The sequence below is a fragment of the Bolinopsis microptera genome, chromosome 7, assembly GCF_026151205.1.
Source record: "Bolinopsis microptera isolate Bmic1 chromosome 7, MBARI_Bmic_1.0, whole genome shotgun sequence".
Taxonomy (NCBI): domain Eukaryota; kingdom Metazoa; phylum Ctenophora; class Tentaculata; order Lobata; family Bolinopsidae; genus Bolinopsis; species Bolinopsis microptera.
In genome coordinates this window covers 1,511,867-1,533,219 of record NC_087078.1, presented here as the reverse complement: position 1 = coordinate 1,533,219, position 21,353 = coordinate 1,511,867, and the positions used below count along the sequence as shown (strand labels likewise).

At 38.6% G+C, this 21,353-nt stretch overlaps 2 protein-coding genes across 6 annotated transcripts; one reads left to right on the top strand and one right to left on the bottom strand.

Moving 5' to 3' along the window:
• Positions 1-451: 451 nt before the first annotated feature.
• Positions 452-12,682, top strand: LOC134818916 (uncharacterized). Of its 2 annotated transcripts, XM_063828626.1 has the most exons (14): positions 452-596; positions 1,410-1,552; positions 6,086-6,220; positions 6,325-6,451; positions 8,478-8,629; positions 8,842-9,002; positions 9,279-9,426; positions 9,575-9,733; positions 9,915-10,031; positions 10,213-10,366; positions 10,558-10,674; positions 10,964-11,078; positions 11,467-11,676; positions 12,188-12,682. In XM_063828626.1, exons 1-14 carry the CDS (start codon positions 551-553, stop codon positions 12,420-12,422), a joined length of 2,019 nt encoding a protein of 672 aa, XP_063684696.1. In that variant the 5' UTR covers positions 452-550; the 3' UTR covers positions 12,423-12,682. The 2 variants fall into 2 exon arrangements, with proteins under 2 accessions (XP_063684696.1, XP_063684697.1); XM_063828627.1 differs by lacking the exon at positions 11,467-11,676.
• Positions 12,683-12,835: 153 nt separating this feature from the next.
• Positions 12,836-21,199, bottom strand: LOC134818917 (chaperone protein DnaJ-like). Of its 4 annotated transcripts, none has more exons than XM_063828630.1 (16): positions 21,054-21,199; positions 20,793-20,852; positions 20,526-20,611; positions 17,868-17,948; positions 17,604-17,738; positions 17,214-17,330; positions 16,932-17,084; positions 16,594-16,741; positions 16,366-16,433; positions 16,155-16,226; positions 15,245-15,323; positions 14,804-14,900; positions 14,521-14,633; positions 14,187-14,339; positions 13,586-13,677; positions 12,836-13,360 (listed from the first exon to the last, which is right to left on the bottom strand). In XM_063828630.1, the coding sequence occupies exons 1-16, from the start codon at positions 21,157-21,159 to the stop codon at positions 13,307-13,309; spliced, it is 1,614 nt and encodes a 537-aa protein (XP_063684700.1). In that variant the 5' UTR covers positions 21,160-21,199; the 3' UTR covers positions 12,836-13,306. The 4 variants fall into 4 exon arrangements, with proteins under 4 accessions (XP_063684700.1, XP_063684699.1, XP_063684701.1 ...); XM_063828628.1 differs by having other exon boundaries at positions 12,875-13,360; positions 17,430-17,738; XM_063828629.1 differs by lacking the exon at positions 13,586-13,677 and having other exon boundaries at positions 12,874-13,360; positions 17,430-17,738.
• Positions 21,200-21,353: the final 154 nt, after the last annotated feature.

Genomic DNA, 21,353 nt, shown 5'->3' with positions numbered 1-21,353 from the left:
CAGATACCAAACAGTTACCAAGATACATATACCAAACATATATCAAACAGTTACCAAACAGTTACCAATATACAGATACCAAACAGTTACCAAGATACAGTTACTAAACAGTTACCAAGATACAGAAACCAAACATATATCAAATAGTTACCAAACAGTTACCAATATACAGATACCAAACAGTTACCAATATACAGATACCAAACAGTTACCAAGATACAGATACGAAACAGTTACAAAGATACAGATACCAAACAGTTACCAAGATACAGATACCAAACATATATCAAACAATTACCAAACAGTTACCAATATACAGATACCAAACAGTTACCAAGATACAGTTACCAAACAGTTACCAAGATACAGATACCAAACAGTTACCAAGATACAGATACCAAACAGTTACCAAGATACAGTTACCAAACAACCAGTAACCAGTCTTGTAACCAGAATATAGCAGGAGGTAACATGAGACCTCTGTGTTGTGGAGGAGGAACCAGAGGAATAGTCTAGGACAGAGAGGAGAGAAGTCTAGGGAAGAGAGGAGATGCATCCACACCATGAGTTGGAGGGTGACGCCGACAAAACTACAGGTGGGGAGCCTTTGTAACACTTTCACTTTCGTTCTCACAACACTGTCCCAATCTAGATGTACTTATTGTACCTTTTAGTTGAGTGCCGCATTTACCCAAACACGAAAATTATCATCATGCGATGCGGCGAATTGCGGTGAATTTTGAAGATTAATGCGGCAATAGTTTATAGTGGCCTATGTTGTTGCCGTGTGTGTGCTGTGTGTGGCCTATAATCTTACACAAGAGACTATAGAGTAACTCCTCGTCTTACAATGCAATCAATGTAGAATTAAGATAATATATTGTAAAATTATGTAAACATCACCTTTCAAACACAAAAGACATATGCGTTATACAATCTTAGAGCATCATTAAAGTGAGACAATATAATGGTGGGAGCAGTGTGTTATTGTTAATTGTTAGAGCAACATCGTTCCCTTACACACCAATCTACCATTGCTTGGTATTTTTCAGTTTTATTTTGTTTTGTCAAAGGTTGATGAAGCTAATCCAGTATCGCAGCTTTGGATGTATCAGAGGTGCCATTTGTTTCGGGATGTTTTCCAAAATATGCCGAGCTACAAATATCCAAATTCCAAAATAGAAAAAAAAATCATTCGGCATGTGGTAAATTTTGTGAAAATGGCAAATCGTGTGATCACGCCACAACTTAATGGTACCTCTGAAACGAATTAATTAACTTACACCGCATAGATTTTTCTATGCTGATATTTGTATAGTACCAGTTACAACGATTGACAGTCTTCTTTAATAAATACCTATGCAGAGCCTATCATTTAATATTAAACCGCACATTTTTGCCATTCCCAGTTATCCAAAAGATAAGGAAACTGAAGACGGCCCGAAAACGAGGGGTTCTACCCCCAATACCCACACTGAGATATTTCGGTATAACCCTGAGAGAGCCCCGGACCCTGCAAATCATCCATCCTACACCTGAGGCCTACTCATTGGTAAGCATTCAATTGTCTTGATTCTAAATATACTTTCTGTGGTATATAATTATGTGTTGGTTAAGGAAGAATATTTTATCTAAAACAGTAGGACCTTTACTGATAGTTGAAATTCGACATATGACGTCATCTAGCGTCATCTAGCGTCATCTAGCGTGAAATATCGCCAGATGATGATAGATGACGCTAGATGACGCTAGATGACGCTAGATGACGCCAATTAGCGACATTGTCGCTAAGTGCACGGCACCTTTCGAATGTCGCTATCTAGCGCTATCTAGCGCTATCTAGCGCTATCTAGCGCTATATGACGCTATATGACGCTATATGACGCTATATGACGCTAGATGACGCTAGATGACGCTAAGCACGCAGCACTGACGCCAGGCGACAGATAGCGCTATTTTCATAAAATTTCCGCCCTTTTTTTTGCGACATCTAGCGGTATCTAGCGCTATCTAACGCTATATGTCGCAACGACATCTGACGCAGCGCTATCTAGCGCTATCTAGCGCTATCTGGCGCTATCTAGCGGAGAATGTCGGTTTGTGACAGTTTACGCTAGATAGCGCTATCTAGCGCTATCTAGCGCTAGATATCGCGGCGACAGCTAGCGCTAGATAGCGCTATCTAGCGTAAACTGTCACAAACCGACATTCTCCGCTAGATAACGCTTGTTAGCGCTAGATAGCGCTATCTAGCGGAGAATATCGGTTTGTGACAGTTAACGCTAGATAGCGCTAGATAGCGCTATCTAGCGCTAGATATCGCGGCGACAGCTATAGCTATGGCTATAGTTGTTAAACGTTAAATATCTAACGTTGGTTATAGGTTTTATTTTTAACGTTGCAAAACGTTTATTATTTGACGTTAGATCAAGGTTACCTTATTAACTATAAGCAGGGTTTAAAATTCAACTACATTTTAAAGTTGTATGTAGGTTACATATAAAACGTTGTTAAACGTTAAATATCTAACGTTGGTTATAGGTTTTATTTTTAACGTTGCAAAACGTTTATTATTTTACGTTAGATCAAGGTTACCTTATCAACTATAAGCAACGTTCAAAACTCAACTAAATTTTAACGTTGTATGTAGGTTACATATAAAAACTTTGCAGGCTGGTATAGGCTTAGACTAATATTTTGAGAAAAAGCGGCGCGTGATAGTAAATTACGAGTATCACCCGTTAACGAGTGAGATTCGTCCAGTATAACCTGTTTATGCTCTAACCATAGCCCTCTCGCTAGTAGTACGCTTAGACACATGGCTATGTGAAAGAAGATGATGTAAAGATCTAAATGTTAAATTAGCATTTGCAAATTAATAGTATTGAAATCTCGCACAGCAAGTTATTAAAAGAATGTAATGAGAGTCGAGCCGAATTTATTGTTCAGTAATCACATATATGAATATCGTACCCATACCACAAGTTTTCAGTTTACGAACTACGCGCAAGTGTGAAGTGCAAGCGCGAAAGCTTTAGTGCAATTTTGGTTGACGATGTCAACCCATCGAGATCGTTGCTCTGCGAAGCAGAGCAACGATCGACGATGCGAAGCAAGAATGCTAGTTCGCGCGGCGCGTCGAAGCGGCGAAGTCCTCCAAGTGCAATTTAGCTACGAAAATACCAAAACCCTTAAAATGCGATGCATTCAGTATTTAGAATTAGAATTAATATATTATAAATTTATAAGTTATGTCAATCCTCTTACCTGGGGACCCAGGCTATTATGTACATGTTCATAAACATTAAGATTTGGCGAATAAAGATTTGGCGGAATGACAGGCTGAGCGCGGCCCAGTAACAATCCTCGGGATCGGAATTATTTTGGATAAATACTTTACAGCTTCGAGTAATCTATTTGACGATGTTTGTTGTTATGTAGCGCGATGCACTACTGGGCCGCGCCGCGCAGCCAATAATACATATAATTAATGCTTCTTGCAACCACTAGTGCTTTACTAAACATACTTGGTCAAATGGTCAGTACGTTACTGTATGTACGAACTTTTAAAAGGTGTCGAACTGTACAAATTTTAAAAAGCTATCGAGGAATTTTTACCGAATTTTTAAAAAAATTTTGTTTTTTAATCAGTAATCACTTCAGTCCGAAAAATTTGTTATTTTTGTCCGGGAGGTTACATTTCAGATTTAAAATATTAATATGCATCCGCACGTCACCGTTTCCCGCCATTTTAACACAAATTTTTGCAATTAGCTTTTTATTATATATTTCGAAAATTTATGAGGCGAATTTTTCCCAAACTAATCCCGAACTGAAAAAATGTGCCGAACTGTACGAATTTTTTACGACTTTTGTACGAACTGACCAACTATGTTACTAAATTGGCGATATGCACCATGACTCAGACTGGGCCTCGCCGAGCTGTGAACATGAACAGTGAAGGATTGACATCGTGAATCAACGCGATGCGTTACTGTGAGTGTGTCGCGCCGCGCATCCAAAAATGCTTCTCGGTATCCAATAATGCTTTTCGGCGAAATGCACCACTGAGCTGTGAAAGATTGGCATCATCAATCATGAATCAACGATGATAGTAACTTGTATAAATTTCGTCGAAATAGTACGTGCCGCTTTCTTCCGATCCCGAAATGTTAAGGGTCGACGGTCGTTTACATATCAGTATTACGTAATCAGCTGAGGAGGTTGGGGTTTTCAAATGATTATTGATTACACTAGTGTAATATTGACATAAATATAATAGCTATGGTAAAACTGATTACGGGGTATGTGAACGACCCCTCATTGTTAGTAATCAGTTCCATACATAGCTATTAAGCTATTAGTATTATGTCACAATCACACTAGCGAGCGTAATAATTTGGAAAACCCCGGCCGGCGGCATCAGGCCCTTTATATAATTATAATATGTAAACGACCCCTTGATTAAGTGATATTTAATATTTTGTTCCACTCAGCCGAATATTTGATAAATCGAGTGTTACTGGGCCGCGCTCAGCCTGTCATTCCGCCAAATCTTTATTCGTTATGTTGTTAATGAACATAATAGCCTGGGGTCCTCAGGTAAATCGAGTGTAATAGTTGGGTGACTTCGACGAGCCGCGCAAGCTTATAGTTATATCATTTGCATTCTCACTTAAATTATAATTAATTTTCATACACAGTAAAAATTAATTTTCATATAAAATAAAAATAACAAAAAAGATTGGGTGGGAAAAGACACACACACACACACACACACACACACACACACACACACACACACACACACACACACACACACACACACACACACACACACACACACACACACACACACACACACACACACACACACACACACACACACACACACACACACACACACACACACACACACACACACACACACACACACACACACACACACACACACACACACACACACACACACACACACACACACACACACACACACACACCCACACACACACACACACACACACACACACACACACACACACACACACACACACACACACACACACACACACACACACACACACACACACACAAACACACACACACACACACACACACACACACACACACACACACACACACACACACACACACACACACAGAGTGTTAGGATTACTGTTACTGTGATAGGATATGATATCTTGTGCTATATGTAGCGACGACATCTGACGCAGCGACATATAGCGCTAGATAGCGAAATCTAGCGCTAAATAGCCAGGACTGTCACGACCCAAAATTCTTCGCTATTTAGCGCTATCTAACGCTATTTAGCGCTATCTAACGCTATCTAGCGCTATATGTCGCAACGACATCTGACGCTATATAGCGCTATCTGGCGCTATATAGCGCTAGATAGCGTGAACTGTCGTAAACTGACTTATCCCGCTATCCAGCGCTTGATGTCGCCTGCGTCAGATGTCGTCGCGACAGATGTCGTCAGATGACGTCAGATATCGCTAGATGGCGTCAGATAGCGTCAGATGTCGCGGCAACATATGACGCTAGATGACGCTAGATGTCGTCCCTAGAATTTTTATGAAAATAGCGCTATCTGTCGCCTGGCGTCAGTGCTGCGTGCTTAGCGTCATCTAGCGTCATCTAGCGTCATATAGCGTCATATAGCGTCATATAGCGTCATATAGCGCTAGATAGCGCTAGATAGCGCTAGATAGCGCTAGATAGCGACATTCGAAAGGTGCCGTGCACTTAGCGACAATGTCGCTAATTGGCGTCATCTAGCGTCATCTAGCGTCATCTAGCGTCATCTATCATCATCTGGCGATATTTCACGCTAGATGACGCTAGATGACGCTAGATGACGTCATATGTCGAATTTCAACTATCAGTAAAGGTCCAAACAGTATTGTAATTTGTATCATATTCTGACTGTAATCAACGTCCAAACTTACGATCAATTGTAAAGAAGTATTTTCGTAGCTATTCAAATGTAAGCGAGAACCAATGACTACATTCCACAAATACCAGAAACACGTTACACAACACCAACCCCCCCCCCCCCCCCCAGATTGTGAGTGTGATCAAGTCAGTTTGGAAGCCAGGAATTGCGCAGATAAAAAATGATTACGACCAAGAAGTGTGCATTATAAAACTGAACGGCTCCCCTTTCTGGTTCTCATTCAGCAACGAGTTTGCTTTGCAGGTATTACAAACACTTTCCGCTTGTGCAATTCACTGATACAGATGAAAACTTGGCCATGACCCAACATTTCCTTGTTCAATAGTTTATCAAAAAATTCCAACAAGGTCCACTATACAATATTGAAACTGATAGACAGACTGGACAAGAAAGGCTACCAACTAATATTAGCTACAGATGTTGCTCGCTACTTTGAGTTGAGCACTCTATTCTTCACCGAGAAGCCCCCCAAAGGTATGTTTACTGGATTCTTGGAGTAATGATTTAGTATGCTCTTAAAACCTGAGAGTCGAGGAGGTGGGGTTTCATTGTCCCCAAAAAAGTGGCATGTAGGTACAAGACTTATAATCTTATTTCTGAAATGAAATAGGAGTACATACTTTTGAATTTAGGACTGAACGACTTCAATAAATCTATTTTAACTCTTTCATAACGGAATAAAACTTCAAAGGAACCTGAAAATTAACGACGTTAACATTCATTCGAGTAACCAATGGTTACTAACCATAATTGATTTACAATATTGAGCGATCGACATGCGAGATATAAAGCTTATTAGTATTACTTTGTTATAGCGTTTTAGCTGACATGTCAAACTCATTGGCGATTGAGATGTTTCTTCTTTCCCTCTTCTTCCTTGCTTCATCTTTCGGTCTGGTCTCCGCACACGAAGGAAACTCAACAGATATAGCCCTTGGAATGCGCCCTAATTCAAAAGGAATTGTTCTGGACACTTGCCAAGCTCTAAAAGAAGAAGCTCAGGAGATACGACAGGAGGGATACTCCGCTATCGACAAAGCAGATATCATAAGGGAGCAAGCATATCGTGTGAAAGATGAGGCATATGGCCTGAAGGACGAGGCTTACGACATCAAGGAGAGTGCTTTAGAGGCGAGGTCTGTGTTGGAGACGACCCTGTTGGAGACTCTGGTCCTTATGAGGAGTCAGGCTACTGCTACTAACTTGTACATTCAGGAGATTAGAACTACCTTGAGCTCTGTAACCACCCGGATAGGTAAATTGGAGCAAGGACAGGGACAAATCAAAGTAGAATTTGGAGCTGTAAAACAAGGCCAGGGGCAGATATCTCGAGACCTGGTAGCTATGAAACAAGGACAGGATCAGATAAAATAAAAAGAGTCGTACACCCTGAGCTCCTTAACAAGCAAAATGGACATGGTGGAAGAGGAGATCGAGGACCACATAGACGAAAAGACCGCATTGTTATCAGAAAAACTGTTGACAACCTTAGTCACAGTAGAGACAATACAAGATGAACAGAGGATTGGCAATGCTGACAAAGAATATAAGAGTGGTGAATTGATACCAGCTACCAGAGTGGAACAAAGTTCCACACACTCGAACTATAAAAGTTATGGTCCACAAAAGGCAGTTGATGGAGATATTGGTACAATGACTCACACTGGTAGTCCCCCTCTGGGACGGGAGTGGTTCAGGTATTACTTCGCAGAAGAGCGGGCTATTGGACAGATTACAGTGGTAAATGGACCTTGGAACCAGTATAAAACGAGGCTTAACGGAGCGAAAGTGTTTGTCATGGCAAATGATCTACACAGAAGTGCGTGTCGTTTCAACACAATCACTGTCCGAGAGGGAGCCAACTTGGAGGCTCAGACTTACTATCTCGACTGTACTGGAAACACAGGCATTGGAGTCGAGATTGTACTGGACAACAATTATCTGGAATTGAAAGAGATTGCAGTTTATGCGTCCTGAATCCTTGTTTTTTCATGAAAGTTTCCGGGCATCACAGGCTTCCATAAGGTGCCTGAATTAGTATGATTTGCATGTTTGCTTTGGATTGTAATTCATGACTACAAACCATAAAGCACAGAAACAAAAATGTGCAATTGTGAATTTTGTGTCAAAAAAAGTTCTTACATCTGTTCATAAAAAATCGTTTTGAATTTTTGAAACCATTTGTTAGAATGGTTTTTAAAATGACTGATTTTTTGGTGGCTGTAACATAAGATTGTTTTTATACAATTCCTTTATCTCATTCTATTTCTATTGTATAATCATTTTTAACTGGAATTATATTTGTGTACTCAATTTATGCTTCTGGATCCAAGACAATAAGTTTATTTGGCAGACCACACGGAAAGAGCATTAACTTATGACATGAAACCATGGCGACATCGAAAATTGTTGACCTCTAAACGAAATTCTAGCCAAATTTTGTCACTTAATTCATCGGGGGGCTCTTTAGTGCACCATTCCAACTACTTTTTCATTCCAGAGAAAACGAAAGCAGATCCTAACCGTCGTTCCCAGTATATGTCCGTTACAATTTCTCACAATAATCAGCTGCAGCTAGCAAACTGTTCACTCTCGAACAAGCTGGCTATTACTCAGCTCATCAACAACACCTGGCATTACGGCATCAACAAGGTGAGGGTCTTCATGTGCTATTAAGGGGAAATAATAGAGTTCTTAAATATTTATTGCTTGTGAAATTATCTTAAAATAGTATCAATGAAGATGCACTAGCAAGGTGGTTTAAAACAGCCGATTTGAAACTAGAATTTCATTGTTATTATCTATTGCAAAAATAATATCATTAATAATGGGAACCATAACGACCATAATGACCACATCACCAGGAGATATCACTGCCATCAGGCTACATAATAGTCCTAAACGGAGCACCGTGGAGCAACAAGAAGTTAGCTTTCTCAGCTAGGTCCCTGCTTCATCAGCTCACTTTACTGCTGACACAGCGGAGTTGGAATCTAATTACTTCCGCCAGAATAAAGAATCACAGGTTTGTCGGATACTAGGTTCATTAAATTTAATGATTATTTGGTTAATATAATACAATAATACCTGGGCTCTTGATATTATAATATTTCCAATTTCATGTGCGCGTATCGGCCGGGAAATAACGACAGAAAGGATTTTTTCTCAAAAGGGCGTTTATGGCTATAAACCTAATATTAAAATCACACAGCATACAATTCTCCTTCTCAAAAAAACATACTCTTACCGCTGAACATTAACTGGCTTAGAGGTCTGTACTGACAAACCTGTTAAATTCCAGGGATTCACTGATATTCCAATTTGAAGAAGCAGACGTATTTGACATAACTGCTCTTCACGCGACCTTTCTGTCCCTGTCTTTGAGTGAGAAGGATAAACTCAGGGTTATCCACTGTTCCGACAACAATCTTATACTGGATCTCAAGGATGTTAGTTTCTACAGATAAGATGACAATTCAAATTGCTAACCTGATTATCGAGATATATAACACTCTTTAAAGGTTCTATGAAAAAAAAATGTTCATCCCAATGGCAATAGAACGTTTTAAAGAAATACGACTAAAAACAACCCGGCAGATAATAATGAAGATCTGGAAGCCAGGTCTGATATCAGACTACAAAAAATCAGGGGGGCACGAGTTTGTTCTGGCAGAGAAACCCTGGTGGTGTGAAAGTACTGAAGCTATCAAGACAAGATACTTTATATGCGACATGTTGGAGTTGCTATACGCTAGGGTAATTGTTAATGGCATATTATTTTAGTGCCATTTCTCTGAATTTTAACCGAGCTAAGTTTCAGCATGGTATTGGTATAGTTATGTTGCTCGGTGGAGAGTTATCATACTTTTTGATTGCTAGTTTAAATCTGATAGTTAATAATGTGAATATTACCACATATCCAAACCTCAATTTTCAGGGTTTTAAGATTCACGCAGCAATAGAATGTCACCCTGATTTAATAGAAAAGCCGACTCTGACCTTCAAAAAGGGGCCAGCACGAAGGGTCAAAGTTGTGTGCATAAGCTTTGACGAGGTGAGCTGTAGGAAAAGAATGTTATTCCTATGAGCTTTATGAACATGCAATGTCTCCTAACTAGAACTTTTAGGCAAAAATGCAAATTATTAAATAGACGACTAAAAGCACGACTAAGATGCATCATGATGTACAAAATAGGTGTGTAGAAATTAATATGTTTAACACTCCTAATTTTCAGAACGATAAAATTCGGGTGATTAACGGATCTCAAATGTTCGTGAACGCCATAAGGAGCGTGTTAAGTAACAGGGTGGGAACAGAGGGAATATCCAAGGAGAGGGAGTTCCTCAAGTCAGTGGAGTTCACTCTCAGTGATCTCAATATGTGGGATGGTTAGTTGAGCGTTCAGGAATAGTGTTTGATTTTGTGTGATATCTATATGCTATAACGTGCCTTATGTTAATAATTCAGAGCTCATCGAATGTGAAGTATATTGGATGAAGTAAATTTAAAATGTTGGTTGGATTGCCGCTTGTTATAGAGAATTCCAACTCTGTTACTCAATCAATAACAAATATCTCAGGTAAAAACCGCCGTGATGCCCAGGTAGGTAAATCTATCTGCTGTCATATACTGCACAAGGTGGGGGAGCTGGGTTGGTGTGTTGTGTTGTCTGCAGACGCTACTTCGGCAGTAAAAGGTTATTTCTGGGCATTTATCATTCAACTTTCAAGATTCGTATCAATTTCATTAAGCGACCCACGTATGATGTAACATGGAGAATGGGAGATAGGAATGGGATTGGGAGATTGGGGAATGGGAGTCGCGTCGGGGAATGTTGATAGGGGATTATGAAACTTGGGGAATGGCGATGGCATAGGGGGTCAGTTTTCTCACCCTTTGAGTTGAGATCTCCACATAAACACAGTAGATGATCAATAATGGTAGCATCTTAGATATCTAAAACTTCACTAACCCTTTTGGTCCAGGGAACAACAACAGACACGACATTCCCATGGATGTGCACAGCTGGTACCTCATCCAGGCTCCAACGGTTAACAAAGCATTCCACAAACTACGGAAGAAGAAAGAAGTCCGTCCGAGGTATGTTACAATGATTGTTGACTTGTCAATTTATTTCACAAAGATTTCTTTCTTTCAAGTAACGTTACTGGACCAGACTGGTGTAACATAGCGACTACTCACACGTCGTCTTAGTTCACCTCTCTCTTCCGCACCCAACCACCACTTAAGCGTTCATCTATGACACACCCCACAACACTTATCATCATCCTTGATTACACATTTTGATTCCACCGGCATCCTCCCACAGGACTGCCATACCCCAGAGGTAGGCAAAGCATCCACATGCTATCCTCTCGTGGGCCACACAGGCCCAGCCTCTCTTAAAAAATTAAAAAAAAATTTTAAAAAAAGTAACGTTTGAAGAAATATTACCACCGTCTTGAGACAATTATAAAACCGGATCCAGGTCGGAGTCACTACCGGCCTGCTTGACGCCGCCCCATCTAAAACGCCGAGACAAAGTTGGAGAAAAAACGGAATCAACTGCGAATGAAATCGTTGTGAAAAATGAAAGGTCTGATTCATCACCGGCTTGCTTACCGAGTTTAGGAGAAGATATTGAGGAACCTGAAGAGGAAGAAAGAAGAATCCCTAACTCTATGATGGGCGTAGTGAAGTAAGAGGGGTTTAACGGCGGGTTGATCAGCTGACTGATTCAATATGGATACCGATCCCTGGGATATACACAGTTGATTACGGAATCTCTTGGATCTAGTTCAAGAAAATTTCCCAAATTTGTAAGAGGGGAATTATTTCTACTGACGATAATAATGTATCTGGTATACTCTGGCGAAGAAATGTTTTATTAATGTGCGGACGAAATTGAATTAAAAACTTGTGATGATCCTTAGATTAAGGGTGGTTTATTTATTATATTGTACCACTATATAGTATATAATACTATTATAATATATAGCCGATCAATAAATACGTTTATTCAGGAGAAATATTTCTATTCCTATTACTATAAGATATCCAAATCTGTGGAATTTAATCAACCAAAGTATCAAAAAAGTCAATATAGCAGTATCTCCCGACTCCAGAAGTTAATCCAGTATCTGAACAAACTGTTAATTTAACATTTCATCATAACAACCCACAAAAAATAACAACCCTCTTACTTGCAGAGATTCAGAAAACATGACAGAAGGAGGCGGAAGTGATGCCAACTCAGTAGCAAGTCTAGTTCTACAAGCAGAGGCTGCAGAGCTCCAACGAGTATCATCAGAGGTAGGACTCTCCACTCACTCCCACAGTTTCAAGGGTACGAGTGCTGGCAACTCTAATACAAGTCTCGAGAGCGAGGGAGACCTGAGCCCTTTTTCTGTTAACAATCGGCGGGTGTCTAACACAGAGACTTAAGGATTTCATCTAATTTATCAAATGCTCAATTTATTGATTCTAGGAACCTGCTCAGTTTGAATAGTTTGTGTACAGAATCTCGGTCCTGTGAAGCAGATGGCTCGTTAGATATGGACAAGGCAGGGTTCAAGGGATACTAGAGAATTGTCAGTTTAAAGTTTGCTTCTTTGAGTAATTCTGGTAGTGGTACAGAGATTATATCTTGATATTTTTATGGACTGAATAATGGGGTTAACCTTGTGCACTGATTGACGTTTACCTTATAATACATATATATAATTAACTTATAATTTAATTTACTGTAACAGCTATTTAATAAAGAATTGTTGTGACTAATATTATACGGAGAATGTGATCTGACAATTGTACATTTATCTGTTTATTAGTTCTATGATGGAGATAAATTCTGTCAGCGGTATAATTTTAATTAAATAATTGATAGACAAAACTTTGTAGTTCCTGTAAAAAATAAATTAATCTTAAAAACATTTTCCACAGATTAAAACAGCTTATACCCTGACAAAAAATGGAGCACCATCCTGGAAAAATCGAACATGAAAATAATCAGCACACTTCAAATTTTAAGGAGAAGTTTACAGCGACTCAAAAATAATTGATGATACATAATTCAAGGAGGAGGCCCGGTAGGGAGCATCAATTTGCTAATTTCACTAATACGTGTACATAAAATTTTCCCAATTTCCCAATAGCATATACGTGCTTTACATCCCCAATACCTAGTTCAAAGTTCATAGTCCAACACCAAGCCTTTAAATTCGATGTAGCCCAAAAAAGCTGCGTTGTTGTATGTAGAAAACTGACGGTTAAAGTAGAAGAGTACTGCAGTCCGGCGTCGAGTAATAATGTTATTTAGAAAATCTGTTTTACCGGATCTCAGAGTCATGATTTGTGCTCCTGCTCACTCTCCTTAGATTCGGCTGAAAGAAATAATATCATTAGGTATTAATCTAGATTATGAGCATTTTCAGGGAGCCAGTTTCTAATGTTTTTTATGTGCTCCACAACTAAACACACGCTGGACGCCGAGCTTAACAGGTACAGGTATATGGAAACAGCCAAAAGCTGGTATTCAGCCAATGTCCATATATGGTGGGTATGGAAACACTAGATTTCGATTGGGCAAGGAAATTGTGCGGTCGTACCTCGATTAGATATTCATAGGTCATGAAGCAGACTATAAAGCCCCATAATACGATTGCTGAGTTAGTGACTGCTCTGCGAGTCCAGGCGGCTTCTGAAATATTAGATCGTCCAAGAATGAATGATAGTGGTTCATAAAGCAGCGATGTTCAAACAAATTTGTTTGCGAAATGGATGCTATTTGTTTACAAAACTTGGACTGGATCTAGAGATTTGCTAGTATGAGTCAGTCTTGCATCTGGTTTTGTTTCATAAATCAGTAAAATAGCTCGCTTGAAGTATGAACCATATCTCTTCTTCCCTGAGCCACCTAATGCCGCACTTCTGACAACTATAAATGCCTTACGAAGCAATTTAAGCAATGGTACATAAAGGCATAAACTTAAAAGCAGACATTGCCGTCCTGGCGTCAATCTTACGCTTTATGATGTCAAAATATGATGATGATAGAGAAATGCTTAGGCCCAAAGCAAATACTTTTTCAACCTGCTATTTTTGAAAAATATAAATGGAAACAATTCCAAATTTTGTAGCCATTCAATACGTCTGAATACGAATTAAGATTAATTGAAAAGTTAAATAATAATAATTTGGAAAATTCACCTGACTCCTCCGTAGAAGTCGATTCTTCGCGTTCAGTTTCCTTTTCAGAGTTGGTTTCATGTGTGGTGTTTTCTTTTATTTCATCATCTTTTTTATCCGTAGTTTCGTCAGAAGTCGAAGATTCGCTTTCTGAGTTTGAGCTCGTTGATGCACCTGTGAAAATATATTTACTTCATATTTTTGAAGCTTAACAATCTCATACATCACGTCTTGTGCGATTTCTAGCCCCTCTTTCTACCCAAATATTTTGGGCTTTGACACAGCTATATTTAACACCATCTGTATTTAACAAATTTTCAGTAGCCAATTCGAGCGAAATAAATGTCAAACTAACTGTACTGAGACTCTTCGTAGGCTGATCCACCGAGGGATTTTATAAGTTCGTTAGGATTGTCCAGTTTTCCGTCAAAAGCTCGAAGTAGCAACTTCTGTTGGGTTGACAGGTTCCTGGAGAGAGTATCTTATTAAACTTACCTGTAATATGCCAAAGAGAAACTAGGAGAAAATATTCGCACAGTCATCTTTTCAATGGAAAATTTGTCATCAATACCCTTACGAACCTGCAAAATGGTCTAACAAGTATAGGTTAAAGAGAAAAGGTAGAGGGTAAACAGTACCTGGGAAGAGTAACGTTGATCTTGAGAACGTGGTTACCCACACCTCGGTATGTGATTTTATCGCTGATACCTTTCCCAACCAGCCGTAACGAGCCTCCTGGGGATTAGCATTGAATAAACTTAAACTTATGAATCGTTATTGGACACAAATTTCTGAACGCCTAAAATTATATAAGTTCAGGTGGAGAAATTCTAGAACATTTGAGTACCAAGATTAGTGGGATATAATTTGGCTGAATCCTGCATAAATCACGGACCAAATTAGTTTTGTTTTAGAACAATCTAGTCCCAAAAAAAGTTCGATTTATACGAAGCTGATGAAGTTATAAATCTGTTTCAGATATTCAGATATTCCAAAATTAAATCGTTTATTAAAGAATAGGAGTAGATTAAATTAGAAACGTTTATTAAAGAAAAGGAGCAGATTAAATTATTACAAACCTGGTTGAGTGTCAGCTGGGATCTTAACATCTATCCGGCCGGAGAGTCCAGTTACTGTCTGTATTCCTCCCAAGATCGCCTGTATAAAACATTTAAGATGATGATCATTTAAAATGAGCCCTTAAAATGGCAATTAAGCATTAAAAAACAATGAACTTTATTCTTATTCTTCTAAGGATCTTCTGTATAAAGTTATTTTGAGTGTGGTAAAATGATTAACAGTTGGAAGGATCTAGAACAGAGGTTCTGGAAACATAATTGATACGGCATGAAACTGTTGTTTCAGAAGCTTTCATATTAGATTAGGTTTATAACAAGCTTATGTGAAAGCCAAAACAATTTCCTTGGCAACAATTTATTTAAAAAAGTATCTTCAAAGCACCTTTTTGAGTATATAAAATGGCCTACGAAACATTGAAATCGAACTAGGAAAGCAAAAACGTAAGTGCTGCTTGACTGACTAATTTCAACTTCAGAGATATACGCCCAGATAAGACAGTAAGATGAGCTAGTATTGAAAGACGACACCGATATAAAATAAGGTAGTTTTTTGTTGTCACAAAACATACGGTTAGACATTAAGTTTAGTTAGTCGAGGATACCAAATATCGGCCGAAAATTCCTGTATTGCTCAGGTCAGTAGATAATTGATGAAAAAAAGAAATGAATGTGCTGTTCAGATGGGAAAAGTATGAAGGGTCATAAATATGCTAGAATGCATTTGAAGGTTGCAAAAACAGAAAAAATTTGGCATCCTAATTTTTCGTTGCCTGCTTTGGCTTAAAAACCATCCGTAATAGAGGCAGGTATGATAGATGTCTTATAAAGTAGCAAATAATTAGTCAAAATCATTGAAATCATTATAAACAGTACATTTATTTTCTTCAAATTAAAAATATGTAGAACTTACCGTGGCCATGTCGACATCGACTGTACTTATAACGTCCAGATCTTTTCTGGAGAACAGCGGACTTTGTTCAACCTGGAAATGAGCATTAGCTTATTAAGTTATTAGTGTCACTATCTTTTAAAAAAGCAAATGTATAGGTTGATTAAAGAATCTCAAAAATGCCTCTGGACAACCCGATTCTTGAGAAAAACATAAATGGCGGAGTAAAAACCTGCACAGCGATTCCGATATCAGTGCCTCCTTTCGTGCGATACCGTACTGTTGTGCCGTCGGTAATTCCTGAAAAACAAGCCCTTCATAAATCAACGGGAATAACTGTACGGAAATATGAAAACTTCCTTTTTTGGATTTGATACTCTTCTTACTTGGTGATCTGAATCACTCAGCAAGATTAAACTAAGCAATAATTGAAAAGAAAACTGTATTATGTGTGTCCTACCGGAAGGGATATTAATCTGGGCCTCCTCCGAAACAGTTGACGTTCCCTTGCCGTGACAAGACTTGCACTTCTGAGTGATTATCTGACCCTCTCCGTTGCACGTGGGACATTCTTGTTGCACGTGGTACCAACCCACCTGACTCACCACCTAGGAGAGGAAACTTGTATCAGAAATTAAAACGTGACAATTCAGCAGAGGATATTTAATTCAAAGTTTCATAGAATTATTAAAGCGTAGGTTGACAGCACAAAAGTGTACGCAATAAATCAGCTCATAACAACTAAGTGTTAAATAATGCGGGAGAGAGAAGAGAAGCACAAAACTGTTAGTAACTTACATTTCCAGTACCATGACAGCGGTGACAGTTTCTAAGTCCTGAGCCAGGTTCCCCCTTTCTACCCTGGCACCTGGTACACGTGACCGGGTAGCTGAGGGTCACGTTCCTACTCGTTCCGTTACAAGACTCCAGAAAACTGATGTTCATCTGGTACTGTAAAAGTAGGGTATTTGTGAGAAAACGGACATGAAGTTCTCTTAACATTGGTTAAAATAATCTAAAAGTTACAAATTTGAGTTAATCACATGCTCAATTAGTCGAGATAAGATGAGGTTAGTTTACCCTGGTTCTAGTTTGGTTCTGAGCTTGCTGACCCTGACCACTTGGATCGGCACCAAATATTGATTCGAAGTCAAAGTTTCCTCCAAACGCTTGTCTGAATAGGTCTTCTGGGTTGACCTGGATAGTTTTCAAAATAACCCTTTAAGAAGCATAACAAAAATGCAGTAATAGTTTAGAGAGAACTTAGAGGGGTAGAGAATCATGGACTCGTCTCACCCAAAAATCTTTTCTTCTTCTCTTAGAGTTCTCATGTCTGTACCAATCTTTCTTCCATTCTTTTAACTTCACTCTCTTAAATTCTTCAAGTGATACTCTCTGTTTTCGGGTACGATGTGGTTTCTTTTTCCTACTAGATTTAGATTTAGTCCAATTTTGTTGCTTATTGCGTACCTTAGTTTGGTAGTTGTAGGAGTAGTTGGATCCTCCGAAGGGGTTACCACCTCCACCTCCACCTCCAGCATAGGGGTTCCTTGCTCCACTGCCGAATTGGTCGTATTCAGTACGCTTGGTTTCATCACCCAGAACCTGAAAACGAATACACAGTGTTCATTTCAGAAAAACAATAACAATCTACATTATAACGTTTAAGACCATGCAATTCGTTCTAAAATATATAAAAGAGATATTTACAGATTAACAGCAAACTGTACTAACCTCGTAAGCTTCACTGATTTCTTTAAACTTTTCAGCTGAATCTTTGTCTTTTGCCACATCTGGATGATGCTTTTTTGCCAACTGAAAATAACCAATTGTTTACATCTGCGAGGCGATCGAATTAAGTTATTGATCTTAAGAACGATTAATTGGCAACGGTTATAGTACATACATGATACATGCCAAAAAACTAGATAAATGCCCATTTATCAGTCAGTACAGAGTCTAATCAAATCGATCAAAATCCAGAAATATTTGCACGTGCGCGCGGTATGTAAGAAAACAACATGACCGCCGCTTACATTTTAGTACGATTCGATCATTCTCGAATTTGAACGTGCCCCAGACTGTGTCACAAAACTTATAATTCGCTGATCGACTACGCAGTACGAACCCAACAATAATCAACACGATGCCAAATGTGCAATTGATTTCCACGGACCAAATTGCCAACCAGCAAGTCAAAGGAAGAATAGGTTACTGTGATAGAAGCCTGGTAACAACAGAACAAAACACATCTTAGCGATTTTGATGCTGCTAAATCCACCTAGAACAAAATTTAAATCGAAGAATTATTGAACCTGCGAATTAAAATCGAATTGCAATGTCTAACAACAAATTTTAAACGGTAAAATTATAAAATTAAATATACAAATTAAATATTTGGATACATTTCATCCTTATCAATTAAAGCCGTGTGGTGTTTGGTGACAAACTTTTTGGTTAATCCGATAGACGTTATGAATGGAGCTTTGTACTAACGCTACAATGTATTAACGCTAATATACAATGTTACCCAATGTTACGTAATTTGGCTCGATATAAAAACTGCAATTTAGCATGATATGATCCATTCGATGCCAATGGGGTGATAGGAAATCAGATATCATGCGATAAAGCGCACCCATCTTCCTATCTTAATTAATATCCGTTTAGAAGAATGCAGCCAAACAAATTGAGAGATAAGAAGATTTACAGCACCCAATCACAGCCGCTACCATTTCAAACCTCCCAATCATCTGGCCATAAAACGGAACAGTCAGGAAACTCGATAACATGGGATCGTATGACAGTAAATAACCTTTTTAACAGGACGTAACTGTGGTAAACACTAAACAATGCTCGTACTACTCGCTCATCTTATCTCTTTACCATTTCATCGGTCATACCGTAAGTTCTCCCTTCGCGTACGTACGATTTAAATTGATAACTGGTGTTTTGATAAAAAGTTGTTTTAAAGTTTTTGCATTTAAGCACGCCCGTCGTTTTGCCTGTCTTGGATTTGTCTTCGGTACAATGAGTGTGCAGATTTTTGAAAACGAGAGCAGTGCAAGCGATTTCGAAGAAGATGGAGATCCGCATGGAATCGTTATCAGCAATAAAAAACGGGGATCAATATTTGATGGAAAAATAGGATCAATCTTCGAAGGAAAAAGAGGGTCAATATTTGACGGTAAAAGACCATCGTTATTTGATGGTAAAAGACCATCAATTTTTCAGCTCGAAGGCAAAAGAGGGTCAATATTTCAGCTCGAGGGTAAAAGTCCGATTAGAAGTCCCATATTATGCGACTACGAAAACAAGAAACGAGGATCCATTTTCCAGCTATTTGACGATCCTTACAGGTTTTTATAATTGTAACATTAATTGATTTTTAATCGATTACATTAAATTTAATCGATACATGAACGGAGAATCGTTGGTAAAATGAACGATAACAATTCGAAAAGTTATACAGAGTTATAGAGAATTACGATGAACTGGTTGAAAATGGGTTATAAATTGGTGGAGGGGGGAGGGGCTTGGTAATAAATCAACCAACAACTTGAACCATTTCAGAGGAGAGGAACCCATAACACTCAGGTTGGAGAGCTACGTAAAAAAAGTAAAAGCGCCAAAAAGGGCGTCACATTCAAAGAGCTATCCAGGTTGGAAACACAGCAGCTGAGAAAACAGATATTATACCAGGGAGAATACAGGGTTCTCAACATGTCCGTCCTGTTCATTCTCGGGGTAATTGTATTCGGGATAGTGTTCATGTCAGCGTGGCATTACACCAATCAGAACTTCTGGGTGTTGTACCTGGTTTTAGGACTCATGATGGGCGCTGTAGGGGTCAACTTGGCGGCGATTAAGCTGTATTTTCATTATAAGAGGTTTCATCGAGGGAAAGGAGTCAAGGACATGATCATTGAGAATTTTGGGTTTTCAGACGATATCGTGGCAGATGTTAGTCCGAAGGAAGTTGAGGTTGTAGTTAAGGATATACAACAAGAGGAGGTTTGATACGAAAGATTTCGAACAGTTACGAAAATGAGTTTTTCGGACAGTACGATATCAGCTAAACGTGCTCGAGCCACATTTTGAACTGAACTGATCAATTATTTTAACCGTGCATCTTTTTTTCAGTCAGATAATCTTCATTAGTCTTCATTAGTTATGCGATATATTTTTATTAGTTCTGGGATATATTTTATAGTCTTAAGCAAAGACCATGGAGTAACTGAGTATAGCTGTTCAGCTATAATCAGTTACTTCAAAGCGTAACTGTAGTGTATTATGAGCGTAGCAAATCCTTTCCGACCTGGCATAGAGCCTCATCTAGATATTATAGAATATAGATCCAAAAAGTATTACAAAATATGATACAAATATTACCTGATAATAAGATTTCTTAATATCAGATGATGCAGCTTTTTTATCAACACCTAACACTTTGTAGTAATCTTTTTGAAACTGCAAATCTGAAAAGGAAAAGTGTGCATTAGTTTAGATCCTCAACAAACGAACAAAAATTTGATTCTTCAATTTATTGGTTTGTTTTATTTCGACTCATCCCCTCCGTAAAGTATGAGCTTACCGAAGTGCTAATTAACTGATGAAGGATCTATATCATGTTAATTTGCATGCTCATAAAAAGCTTACTTGTGGTATGAAGGTTCCTAGTGCTGAGTCCACCCCTCTTGATTGTGTTAAAACGTTCACCTGTCAATGTCAATACTTAGGACTTGGCCATTTTAACATTAATGAACGAAGTCAAGTCTTTAATTGAGTCCAAACCGATTTGGAAATGCTCAGGTATGAAACATAGAAACTATACAGTCTGTAATGTGTTGCAAAAACGTAGCTCTGTCTTACTGATAACAACTATGTAGATAAAATCCTAAAAATGTTAATATGTACTACCTGAGCATGTCACAAGACAGGGCGATGACGTCACGACACCATGTGATGACGTCACAGATTGTATACACTTGTAGGCAGACCTGCCCACGTGTCGAGATAAGAACATCACGTGATTTCTTACGTCATCATAACGTCATACCCTGTCAGCTAAAGTAAACAGCGTTGAATTAGAAATATGAAATATTTTGATGAACAACAGTCTTGTCTAACTGTCTAAAAAGTTAGCAAATGTTTTGATTTCTCCATCAATAGTATAAATATAATACCTGTGTTATTTATGATTGGCCATGAACTGATATG

What these genes read in the sequence shown, in the direction of transcription:
- LOC134818917 (XM_063828628.1), bottom strand. Translation starts at nt 21,159, where the DNA reads ATGTTCTTATCTCGACACGTGGGCAGGTCTGCCTACAAGTGTATACAA. An exon ending in TCGATGTCGACATGGCCACG is followed by an intron (nt 15,324 to 16,154) that starts GTAAGTTCTACA and finishes TGTTTTATACAG; the next exon opens with GCGATCTTGGGAGGAATACA. An exon ending in CCTATGAATATCTAATCGAG is followed by an intron (nt 13,361 to 13,585) that starts GTACGACCGCAC and finishes TATTTCTTTCAG; the next exon opens with CCGAATCTAAGGAGAGTGAG.
- LOC134818916 (XM_063828626.1), top strand. Translation starts at nt 551, where the DNA reads ATGCATCCACACCATGAGTTGGAGGGTGACGCCGACAAAACTACAG. An exon ending in GCAACGAGTTTGCTTTGCAG is followed by an intron (nt 6,221 to 6,324) that starts GTATTACAAACA and finishes AATTCCAACAAG; the next exon opens with GTCCACTATACAATATTGAA. An exon ending in GGCATTACGGCATCAACAAG is followed by an intron (nt 8,630 to 8,841) that starts GTGAGGGTCTTC and finishes CCACATCACCAG; the next exon opens with GAGATATCACTGCCATCAGG.